Source organism: Palaemon carinicauda, chromosome 42, assembly GCF_036898095.1.
Source record: "Palaemon carinicauda isolate YSFRI2023 chromosome 42, ASM3689809v2, whole genome shotgun sequence".
Classification (NCBI taxonomy): domain Eukaryota; kingdom Metazoa; phylum Arthropoda; class Malacostraca; order Decapoda; family Palaemonidae; genus Palaemon; species Palaemon carinicauda.
The window spans coordinates 43,437,117-43,449,616 of NC_090766.1; the positions used below are offsets into that span (position 1 = coordinate 43,437,117).

At 33.2% G+C, this 12,500-nt stretch overlaps 1 protein-coding gene across 1 annotated transcript in view; it reads right to left on the minus strand.

Moving 5' to 3' along the window:
- LOC137633129 (uncharacterized) overlaps positions 1–12,500 on the minus strand; it is a 476,875-nt gene that overhangs the window by 358,989 nt on the left and 105,386 nt on the right. The window contains exon 2 of the mRNA XM_068365289.1: positions 4,375–4,449. Coding sequence (XP_068221390.1) covers positions 4,375–4,449 — 75 coding nt within the window. The remainder of the gene's footprint in view (positions 1–4,374; positions 4,450–12,500) is intronic.

The following is a 12,500-nucleotide window of genomic DNA, read 5'->3' on the forward strand; positions in this document are numbered from 1 at the left end:
CTTGAATCTTGGCTCTCCCCTCGCACTGACAAGAACCTGAAATAACATTTCTGTTTTTCTCACAGTTAACTGTTAGCCGGTGCGGTGACGGCTGAACAGGAAATTTCCTGTAGCCTTTGAGTATCTATGTATATACAAAGCAAGTGTTCTGCAATAAAGTTACTCAGTTGCTTTCATCCTGCCTTTGAGTCACAATCTTCTCTCGGCTCGTTAAAGTCTGGGAAACCTTATATTGTCGTATTATACATGTACAGTTGGACACAGGCGTTCTTGGTACATATTGCTCCGAAGAAGAACACTGTCACACCCTTACTTCGCATTGCGTAACCAAACAGATAGTGTAGACTAGAGATAGTTGGTATAGGAGGTGGACGGGGATAAATACATGAACTCGACGCACAATAGAGGCGTGGCTGGTGCACTTCATCAGAACGAGGTGTACCGAGAATTCCTGTATCCTGCTGTACCATGCCCTACACAATTACCCGATTACAGAAATAATTAAAACACCAGTCAAAACAAATGACTTATATCCAATGAATGAACACGAGAGATCCTGGCAATATAGTCTACACAGAAAAATTAATATTATCTCGTTAAGCTTTAATGGAAATTAGGTGAACCTAATCACAGAAAAAGTGTTGGAAATTAATTAAGATTATAATCAATATATACAAAAGTCACTGTTTAGCCAAAAGTTAGTCATTATATTTATACACGAAAAATTAAGACAAAAAGAAACTAAATCACATAAGTTATTCATAATCTATGTTTTTCTAGATTAGATTTTTTTACGAATGAGAATCGGTAATATATATATATATATATATATATATATATATATATATGAATTTATATATCTATCTATCTATCTATATATATATTGTAAATATGCACACACACACACACACACACACACACACACACACACACACACACACACACACACACACACACATATATATATATATATATATATATGTATATATATATGTATGTATGTATATATATATATATATATATATATATATATATATATATATATATATATATATATATTGATACATACACATTTATATATATACACATATATATAATGTGTGTGTGATATTCATATTGTATACATACATATACATATTTATCTGTCTATCTATATACATACATATGTATTTTTGAGTGATTTAATATATTCTATGCTTTCTTACCAAGAAAATTATTATCGTTAAAAAGACGACAGTTACTAAGACGAGACTAAATTATTGTACAGCAAGGTCCCTGTAACTCTCATTCTACAAAGAATCTAACAATTGTAGAGGCCGTTAGATTTGATGTACAGTATACCCATTTGTGAATATAGATATAACAAACAATTGTATAGTTTAGGGAAGAAACACGTAAAAGACAGGTTTTGTACAGAATGCTACCGTGATGGAACCATCATGTGATTTGGGTATCGTGTAAATGTTACGAAATGTATATATAAAAGAAAGGAAAAATTGTTAATAGCGACGGGTAAGTGGGGAAAAATTCACAGAACTATACTGTACAAAGGTATTCATAAAAATGAAAGAATACCAAAAAAAAAAAAAAAATTAAAAAATTGAAAAGCGAAGTCTCCTCATGCTGGAGCATCGTCTAAAGAGAGGTTTTGAGTCGAAGTGCCAAAACAAAAGTCAACAACAACAAAAACAACAACCTTTTCTTCTGCTCACTTAGCTGAGAATTATCTAAATGTCAGTTTTAAGAAATTCTTTTAAAACAGGCGTCTCCTTTGTATATATTTAGACCGCATTCAGTTAAGAAAACATTTATTTTTCTATTTATCTTTAATTTCCAATTCCTTACCTCATTAAATGGCAGATTACACCTGCCTCTTACACACTGGATTTTCCCGAGCTTTACTCATGGAGGCATACCCCCACGAACCCTACTGATTAGGCCTATAGTGGAAGACGAACCACGGACTCAGCTAAGTAAGCTTAGTTAATAACTTTATACTACAAGGACAATTAAGGCAGACCATGCTAGCGTTCCACAAGCAGTTAAAAAATTAATAATTTTTACCACATACTCAGTTAAAATCAGGTTTATTAGACAAGACATCGCATATCACAAACATGAATAGCAATGTTCATTTTCTGACCATTCAAGGATTTTTATCATTAAAATGCTGTCAATAAGGACGGATGCAATGATAAAAATAGTGTTATAGTATACCATTGCAAGGCCAAACAGGCTGATCATGCAAACAGTAGTAGAAATACATGTTTATATTTTGACAAATTTTTTAGGCTAAAGTTGGAAAAAGATAACAGCCTTGAGTTTTATAATCTTAACAGATGAGGAGTTAATTTATTAATTTGTTATCGTTCTGATCTTTAGATATATACTGAACAAAGCAACAATCAACTCAAGAAATGACGTACATTATAATGTAACATCTGAGGCCATTAAGTCGAGATGTGAGCCCAGATAAAGGAGTCGACTTCTAAGGCATTCTCGTTAACGAGTGTAAACTCTTTTTCCATCCTTACCCAACACATAATAATGATATACAAATAAGAACTATACATAAGAGCTATACAAAAACAGACTAAATATTTGAATAAAAAAGACGTAGAATCTTTTTAGAAAGCAGTATCTTAGATAAAACTTATTTCTTATAAAATTCCATCATATAAAATTAAACAAAACATTCTGAGTTAGGTCATGTTTCAAAAAGGCAATGAAGATTTAAGAGTGAATATCTTCTTCAAGGACATTCAAAATTCCTCATCAAAAAAAAAAAAAAAAAAAAAAAAAAAAAAAAAAAAAAAATTAAAATCTCGATATAATCTTCAAACATTGTCCATGAATAACTAACAAATTGGACATCAAAAGCACTGACGGACAAGCAACATTCATATCATGCTATGTTTAGGCATAAACTGAAATTAATGTAGAAAAAATAACTAAATCAAATGAATAAAATAAACAACTTTATGTTTCTTAAAAGTCTTAGCGTGTCTCGACCTTTCTTTCTATTATTAAAAAACATAAAATTTCAATCTTGTCTCTCATTAAATATTAATTACAGCTTTTAAAAATTCCGGCATCCATTGATTCTTTAAAAGTCTAGATTTATATTTCTCTTTGGCCGAAGTCTTATCAAATCGTCAACGGTTTAAAAAGTACTTTACAGACTTGTTACAGACTTGAGTTTTACCAGACTTTGTCAAATAATGGAATTCTTTTAAGATATAAATTACTTTTCTTAATATCAAATATATATTCGAATAAAATTTTGGAAATTTACTGACTTGCTTAAATTTGTAACGAATCAATTTTAAATTTGAACTTATTCTTAGGTTTTAGAAACTTTAAGTCTTACTTTCCATAACCAACATACTAAAAATGTAATTTGATCTCAGACCTTATAGACACGAAATTCTAGTTTTTCAAGAATTGGGCAAGGTTTCTTTAAGTCAAATACTTAACTGAACTTTAAAACATTAGGTAATTAACTTTTCACTAATCATTGACAAGTTATAAAAATTTTGAAAAAGAAAAAATGGATTCCACGATTTGGAAATGTGTTTTCGAATTCGAAAACTTCTATATCATGAAATACTTTATGATAATTTACAATATTTTTCACATTAATTTTTCAAATTTTTTTAGGAAATCTTTCCCTTTCAAAGTAATAGCAATTTACTTTACCGACTATTTCGTGAAATGGGAGACATCAGCGTCTTTAAAATTCTTCAAAAATCTTTACCTTTAATATAAATCTTTCAAAGAACAATCGCATTGATTTCACCTTTGTTAAAGTGGGTCTCGACAGCTCACGACTTTCGTTTCCATGATCTTTGCGTACTCACCAACAGTGCTTTGTCCAAATGATCTTAAATTCCTGATAAGGTTTCTAGCTATTTTGGAGGGCTTTGCGCTTAATTGAGTTCATGTTCCGAATTAACTACTTTCTGAACTTTTGAAACTTTTTTTAATCAAAGTTTAATTTAGAAACACAATGGTTTGCGCTTGGCTAAATGAATTCACTCTAGATAATAGAGGATAGGTTTTTATATCAAAATAAAAGAGAATTATCTTATATCAGTAATTAAGTGATTAAAATGATAAAAATGAAATTTTTAATTGACTTTTAATAATTTTTTTTTCAGACAAAACATGTACCATACAAATTCCTCCAAAAACCACTGACTTCGCATCCTCTGAAAGTCGGCTTCAGTTTCGCGTGATTAAATTCTTTCCTTAACGAATAAAGCTTAAAATATGATACAATTGGGGAAACGTTAAGTCGACTTCCACAGGAGTACGAAGCATAGAACAACCTTGACTCCTCGAAATTCGAACATGTAGGAAGGGAGAAATTACCTGATCTCTCTGTGGTGTCTGAAGCTACGGTGTCGGCCCTGGATTCCACCGCTCGTTCGCTCGAGCTTAGACTGTCTGTGGAAGATGGACAAAGATTTATTAGTTACAGGCTCTGATTGGGCTATTTGTTAACAAAAAAAACAACAACAACAACAACAACACTAATAATAATAATATAATAATAATAATAATAATAATAATAATGTGTCTTATAAGGCTACTTGAAGCAGCAGCAGTAACAACAACAACAACAACACTAATAATAATAATAATAATAATAAATAATAATAATAATAATAATAATATGTCTTATAAGGCTACTTGAAGCAGCAGCAGTAGTAATAATAATAATAATAATAATAATAATAATAATAATGATAGTAAAAAATAATGATAATAATAATAATAATAATAATATTAATGTGTCTTATAAGGGTACTTGAAGCAGCAGCAGTAGTAATATAATAACAATAATAATAATAATAATAGTAAAAATAATAATAATAATAAAAATAATAATAATGATAATAATAATAACTAAAGGGGTATTTAGTAGAGCGCAGATCTCCGTCACGGCAGTCTTTTTCTTAACCTTTAACTTGACCCTGACCTTTGACCTAGGACTTTCAAAATTGAGTCACTTTCACGTCTCAATATCGTGATTAATCCCTGAAAGTTTCACTAAACTTGGAGTAAAATTGTGGCCAGGAAGTTGTTAACACAGCATAAAAAACAAACAAGCAAAAAACAGACAAACAACGGCAAACGTTGGCGGAGGTAATAATAATAACAACAACAACAACATCAATAATAATAATAATAATAATAATAATAATAATAATAATAATAATGTGTCTTATAAGGCTACTTGAAGCAGCAGCAGCAGTAATAATAATAATAATAATAATAAAACTGTGTCTTATAAGGCTACTAGAAGCAGCAGCAGTAATAATAATAATAATAAAAATAATAATAATAATAATAATAATAATAATAATAATGTCTTACAAGGCTACTTGAAGCAGCAGCCATATTTTTTATGAAACTAGAATATAGCAAATATTTTTTTCTTCAGCTACTGGCCCTCTTATTGCAGCGCGCGAGAGAGAGAGAGAGAGAGAGAGAGAGAGAGAGAGAGAGAGAGAGAGAGAGAGAGAGAGAGAGAGAGAGAGAGAGAGAAGAAGAAGAAGAAGAAGAAGAAGAAGAAGAAGAAGAAGAAGAAGAAGAAGAAGAAGGAATTCTAAATTCCACCTCCAAACTCCAGTCAGGTTCCTAGTGGGCAAGGTCACAAGTACTGAAATTTTTCCTCCCAAGTTTCTTTAGATGTGCAGGACACAACAGGATGTAAAGACTTTAATCAGGATATTACAATGCTTGGAGGATTCAATATCTAGTTATCCTTTGCAACTATTTAGGATTTACAATATCACAAATGTTTTTTTTGTTTTTTTAATATAAATTCTAATTTTTGGGCATTCTGAATATACCTATTTCTGCCGATTTAAATAATTCTGCTCCTGTGAATTATTATTATTATTATTATTATTATTATTATTATTATTATTATTAGCTAAGCTACAACCCTGGTAGGAAAAGAAGGATGCTATAAACCTTAAGGCTACAACAAGGAAAAATAGCCAAGTGAGGAAAGGAGATAGGAAAATAAATAAACTATAAGAAGTTGTGATTAAAGAATATAAAATATCCAGAGATCAGTAACAACGTTAAAATAGATCTGTCATATACTGTATAAACTATGAGGAGAGACTCGTGTCAACCTGTTCAAGCATAAAATAAAGCATTAGCTGCAAGTTTGAACTTCTAAAGTTCTATTATCACTGAACAAATCAATCTTGCCATTACTGTCCTTCTTACAGTATAACTAGCCTCATCATTTGATAGTATCTTCATTTATTGTATTTTTATCAGTATCAAGAGGATTTTATGTTATGTCTTCTTGGCCATCTTATAGTATATACTTCCTGGCCAACACAATTTCTTAGTTACAGGTGAACTGATGATGATCCTTTTTCTTCTATCTACTATCATCACCGCTATCATCACATCAGAGGATAGTTTGATAATGCATAACTTCAGCTAAAGAAGAATGACAAAACATATGCTTTACTAAAATCCCCTCGATCATTATTTCAAAAGATTTACCTACGACCACTATTCTTGTAATCTCTGATTATCACTATCATTCCACTAATATCAGATGCCCTTCTTTCATGATGAACTGCAATCACAGTGATAACTGGTTATCACCATCTCGGTACGTCTTCACTATGACAACGCTACTTTCTGATTACCACCACCTGTCACTATCAATGAGATATACTTCCTTGACTCATCACTGTGTTGTTACTTATCACCATCACTGCACGTCAGACTATCGCAATCAATATAATTTCGGATTAGCACTATCCTTGTACTATTTTAATTATCACTATTGTTAGAATTTCTGTCTTTCTGGTTGCTGTACTATCTTACTCGGACCATCACTAAATATATCTGATAATTACTATCCCTTTACTTCATGCTATCACAGTCTGTATTCCCTCTAACAACCTCATTCATTACTCAATACATTATTATTATTATTATTATTATTATTATTATTATTATTATTATTATTACTAGCCAAGCTACAACCCTAGTTGGAAAAGCAAGATGCTATAAGCCAAAGGACCCCAACAGGGAAAAATAGCCCAGTGAGGAAAGGAAATAAGGAAATAAATAAATGATGAGAATAAATTAACAATATATCATTCTGAAAACAGCAACAGCGTCAAAACAGACATGTCCTATATAAACTATTAACAACGTCAAAAACAGATATGTCATATATAAACAATAAAAAGACTTATGTCAGCCTGGTCAACATAAAAACAATTGCTCCAACTTTGAACTTTTGAAGTTCTACTGATTCAACTACCCGATTAGGAAGATCATTCCACAACTTGGTAACAGCTGGAATAAAACTTCTAGAATACAACATTTAGTTGTCCCTTATTACATACAGCTATTCAGCCATTATATCAGACGCTGAATCTCTCGGAATACATGTCAGAATATCCTACACCGAAGGACGTCATGCACTGCAGCTGATGGATGAAGCCTCTACGTTCATCCTTTTTTGGGTGGATGCATAATCAACTAAAAGTTCCCTCACCCGCCACCAGTCCACGTTTCATCCGTCAATCTTATCCACTTTTTTTTACGGAGGAGCTCTGTTGGAAGTTTAAGTACTCACTTGTATCATTATGAAGTATCATTCTCTCTCTCTCTCTCTCTCTCTCTCTCTCTCTCTCTCTCTCTCTCTCTCTCTCTCTCTCTCTCTCTCTCTCTCTCATGGGGATAGAGTCCTCTTGCTTGAGTTGTACACTCGGGAATACACTCAGGAACAATATTCTATATTCTTTCTTCCTCTTACTTTTAAAGTTCATATATGAAAGATCTATATCAATGATGATACTGTTCTTAAAGTATCTTATATTAATTGTTCATTACTTCTCTTGTAGCTTATTTCTTTAATTATTTCCTTCACTAACTGGAGTATCTTTTTAACTGGGCTATTTTCCTTGCTGGAGCCCTTAGGCTTATATCATCCTGCTCTTCTAACTAGGGTATAGGTTAGCTAATAATAATAATAATAATAATAATAATAATAATAATAATAATAATAATAATAATAATAATAACATATTCTGAGAAAGTGTAAGGCAACAAGATGCATTTCTCTCTCTCTCTCTCTCTCTCTCTCTCTCTCTCTCTCTCTCTCTCTCTCTCTCTCTCTCTCTCTCTCTCTCTCTCTCTCTCTCTGCAATAAAATCTTATTTCTCAATTCATTTAATTTAATTTTTCTCTTCAGAATCCTTTCGCCAAATTTGTAAAACGAAAAGAAAAAACATTAGAGGTAAGACTTATTCCAGTAAACCAAAAATATTCAATAAAATAAAAGATAAAAAAAGGATAAATCTTGACCACAATATACATATATGTATATATATATATATATATATATATATATATATATATATATATATATATATGTATATATATATATATATATATATATATATATATATATATATATATATATATATATATATATATATATATATATATATATATATATATATATATATATATATATATATATATATATATATATACACACAAACAATAATCCAAGGCCATTTTAATAATTACTCTGAAATTTGGAAATTTCAACACATTTTCCATTTTGATACATATTATAATATAACTAGTATCACTTAAACTAAATACACAAAATAATTTATCAATATAATAAAATTCCCCCAAAGAAAAGAAAAAAAATATAATTTTTTCTCGAATAAAAATTTGAGTAAAAATAAAAAAAGAATTATATCCTGTCATTATTTCCCAAAAGGAAAGAAAAGGCTAGAAAATGCAAGGAAAAAAAGACCTTGTCACAAAATTTGTTGTATCACTGGAGAAAAAAATCGCTAAAACGTAAAAATGAATACTTTAAGATGAAAAATCACCAGAACTAGGAAAATAAATGAAAACCTTCCTTATGACGTCATTCGTGCCTCAGGATGAATTTCCGGCAGTAATGAAAATGAGCATTCCAGAAAGGGAGTCGAACTCCACCTCGTGCTGACCCAGTTCGTCTAACTTATCCAAACTATGTAAATCAATGTTATGAAGAGCTTCCAGCCGCGAACGCGTTTATGAAATTCTTATCTTCCAGGCGCACCGAGGTGCCGATGCACCCAACCATCTGTTTCCAGTGTGGTATCACGCTATCAAAATATGTTTTTAGTGATACATTATTTTTTCTTTTATTCTAAAAAAGAGCAGCATGCGTAGGCACTCAAATAATTCCACCTTATTAAGATTTTATGTTGGTATAATGTGTTGTTAGCGCTGTTTACTTTCGTTATTGTGCTCTTCAGCGCTGTTTACTTTCTTCACTGTGCTCTTTACCGCTGTTTACTTTCTTCATTGAGCTCTTTACCGCTGTTCACTTTCTTCATTGTGCTCTTTACCGCTGTTTACTTTCTTCATTGAGCTCTTTACCGCTGTTTACTTTCTTCACTGTGCTCTTTACCGCTGTTTACTTTCTTCACTGTGCTCTTTACCGCGGTTTACTTTCTTCATTGAGCTCTTTACCGCTGTTTAATTCTTCATTGTGCTCTTTAGCGCTTTTTACTCTCTTCACTGTGCTCTTTACCGCTGTTTACTTTCTTCATTGTGCTCTTTAGCGCTGTTTACATTTTTCACTGTGCTCTTTACCGCTGTTTACTTTCTTCATTGAGCTCTTTACCGCTGTTTAATTCTTCATTGTGCTCTTTAGGCTGTTTACCTTCTTCACTGTGCTCTTTACCGCTGTTTACTTTCTTCATTGTGCTCTTTAGCTCTGTTTACTTTCTTCACTGTGCTCTTTACCGCTGTTTACTTTCTTCACTGTGCTCTTTACCGCGGTTTACTTTCTTCATTGAGCTCTTTACCGCTGTTTACTTTCTTCACTGTGCTCTTTACCGCGGTTTACTTTCTTCATTGAGCTCTTTACCGCTGTTTAATTCTTCATTGTGCTCTTTAGCGCTTTTTACTTTCTTCACTGTGCTCTTTACCGCTGTTTACTTTCTTCATTGTGCTCTTTAGCGCTGTTTACTTTTTTCACTGTGCTCTTTACCGCTGTTTACTTTCTTCATTGAGCTCTTTACCGCTGTTTAATTCTTCATTGTGCTCTTTAGCGCTGTTTACCTTCTTCACTGTGCTCTTTACCACTGTTTACTTTCTTCATTGAGCTCTTTAACGCTGTTTACTTTCTTCACTGTGCTCTTTACCGCTGTTTACTTTCTTCATTGAGCTCTTTACCGCTGTTTACTTTCTTCACTGTGCTCTTTACCGCGGTTTACTTTCTTCATTGAGCTCTTTACCGCTGTTTAATTCTTCATTGTGCTCTTTAGCACTTTTTACTTTCTTCACTGTGCTCTTTACCGCTGTTTACTTTCTTCATTGTGCTCTTTAGCGCTGTTTACTTTTTTCACTGTGCTCTTTACCGCTGTTTACTTTCTTCATTGAGCTCTTTACCGCTGTTTAATTCTTCATTGTGCTCTTTAGCGCTGTTTACCTTCTTCACTGTACTCTTTACCGCTGTTTACTTTCTTCATTGAGCTCTTTAACGCTGTTTACTTTCTTCATTGTGCTCTTTACCGCTGTTTACTTTCTTCATTGTGCTCTTCAGCGCTGTTTACTTTCTTCATTGAGCTCTTTACCGCTGTTTACTTTCTTCATTGAGCTCTTTACCGCTGTTTACTTTCTTCATTGAGCTCTTTACCGCTGTTTACTTTCTTCATTGTGCTTTTTGGCGCTGTTTACTTTCTTCATTGTGCTCTTTAGCGCTGTTTACTTTTTTCACTGTGTTCTTTACCGCTGTTTACTTTCTTCATTGAGCTCTTTACCGCTGTTTACTTTCTTCATTGAGCTCTTTACCGCTGTTTACTTTCTTCACTGTGCTCTTTACCGCTGTTTACTTTCTTCATTGTGCTCTTTAGCGCTGTTTACTTTTTTCACTGTGCTCTTTTACCGCTGTTTACTTTCTTCATTGAGCTCTTTACCGCTGTTTAATTCTTCATTGTACTCTTTAGCGCTGTTTACCTTCTTCACTGTGCTCTTTACCGCTGTTTACTTTCTTCATGAGCTGTTTAACGCTGTTTACTTTCTTCATTGTGCTCTTTACCCGCTGTTTACTTTCTTCATTGTGCTCTTTACCGCTGTTTACTTTCTTCACTGTGCTCTACCGCTATTTACTTTCTTCATTGTGCTCTTCAGCGCTGTTTACTTTCTTCATTGAGCTCTTTACCGCTGTTTACTTTCTTCATTGAGCTCTTTACCCGCTGTTTACTTTCTTCATTGTGCTCTTTACCGCTGTTTACTTTCTTCACTGTGCTCTTTACCGCTATTTACTTTCTTCATTGTTCTCTCTTCAGCGCTGTTTACTTTCTTCATTGAGCTCTTTACCGCTGTTTACTTTCTTCATTGAGCTCTTTAACGCTGTTTACTTTCTTCATTGTGCTCTTTACCGCTGTTTACTTTCTTCATTGTGCTCTTTACCGCTGTTTACTTTCTTCATTGTGGTAGCCTATTGAAAATGTCTCTTTTAGTGATCTGGACTAGCTTGTTAGTTTTTTGCAGTCAGCATCCTCACCATCCTTGTGAGTTAAGGGTCACATAGGTCTACCTGCTAAGTCATCAGCAGCTATTGCCTGGCCTTCTCTGGTCCTTGCTTGGTTGGAGAGGGGGCTTGGCCGCTGATCATATTGTATATGGCCACCCTCTGGGGCATTGTATTGTCAAGGGATTATTTCTTTCCTTTGCATCTGCCTTCATGAACGACCTTTAAACCAATTTCTTAACACATAAAAGCTAATTTGGAAAAATTTACATACTGACATCATACTCAGTCTTAAATAAAAGCAAAATGACTGTTGTGGCCTGATTAGTAACGTCTCTGTCTGGTGTTTGCCAGACTGGGGTTCGAGTCCCGCTCAGACTCGTTAGTGCCATTAGTGCCTGCAACCTTACCATCCTTGTGAGTTAAGTTTGAGGGGTTTGGAGGAGCCTATAGGTCTCTCTGCTGAGTCATCATCAGCCACCACCTGGCCCTCCCTGGTCCTAGCTTGGGTGGAGAGGAGGCTTGGGCGCTGATCATATAATATATGGTCAGTCTCTGAGGCATTGTCCTGATTGCTAGGGCAATGTCACTGTCTCTTACCTCTGCCATTAATGAGCGACCCTTTAAACCTTTAAAAGGAGAAAAATAACTCTATTCATCTGAAATGTTGTAAATATAAAAATTAACCAGCAAGGTAAACCAATAGTTTTTTCACTCGTAATATTGATATAGTTTATAAGAGCCAAAACCTAACTTCTGGACACCAATCTAACGTACTGCAAGGTCATTGGATATGACTACTACCGATCTATGTAATATATCAAAATATATATCTTAGAAAAAACTGAATGTAATAAAAAGCAGTGATTGGGTCAGTGGCTGTTTATAAACGTTTCTCTGCCCCAGGACGCCAAGAACTTGTCGTGCCCCAGGCAATCGCAAGAAAAAGTCCGAC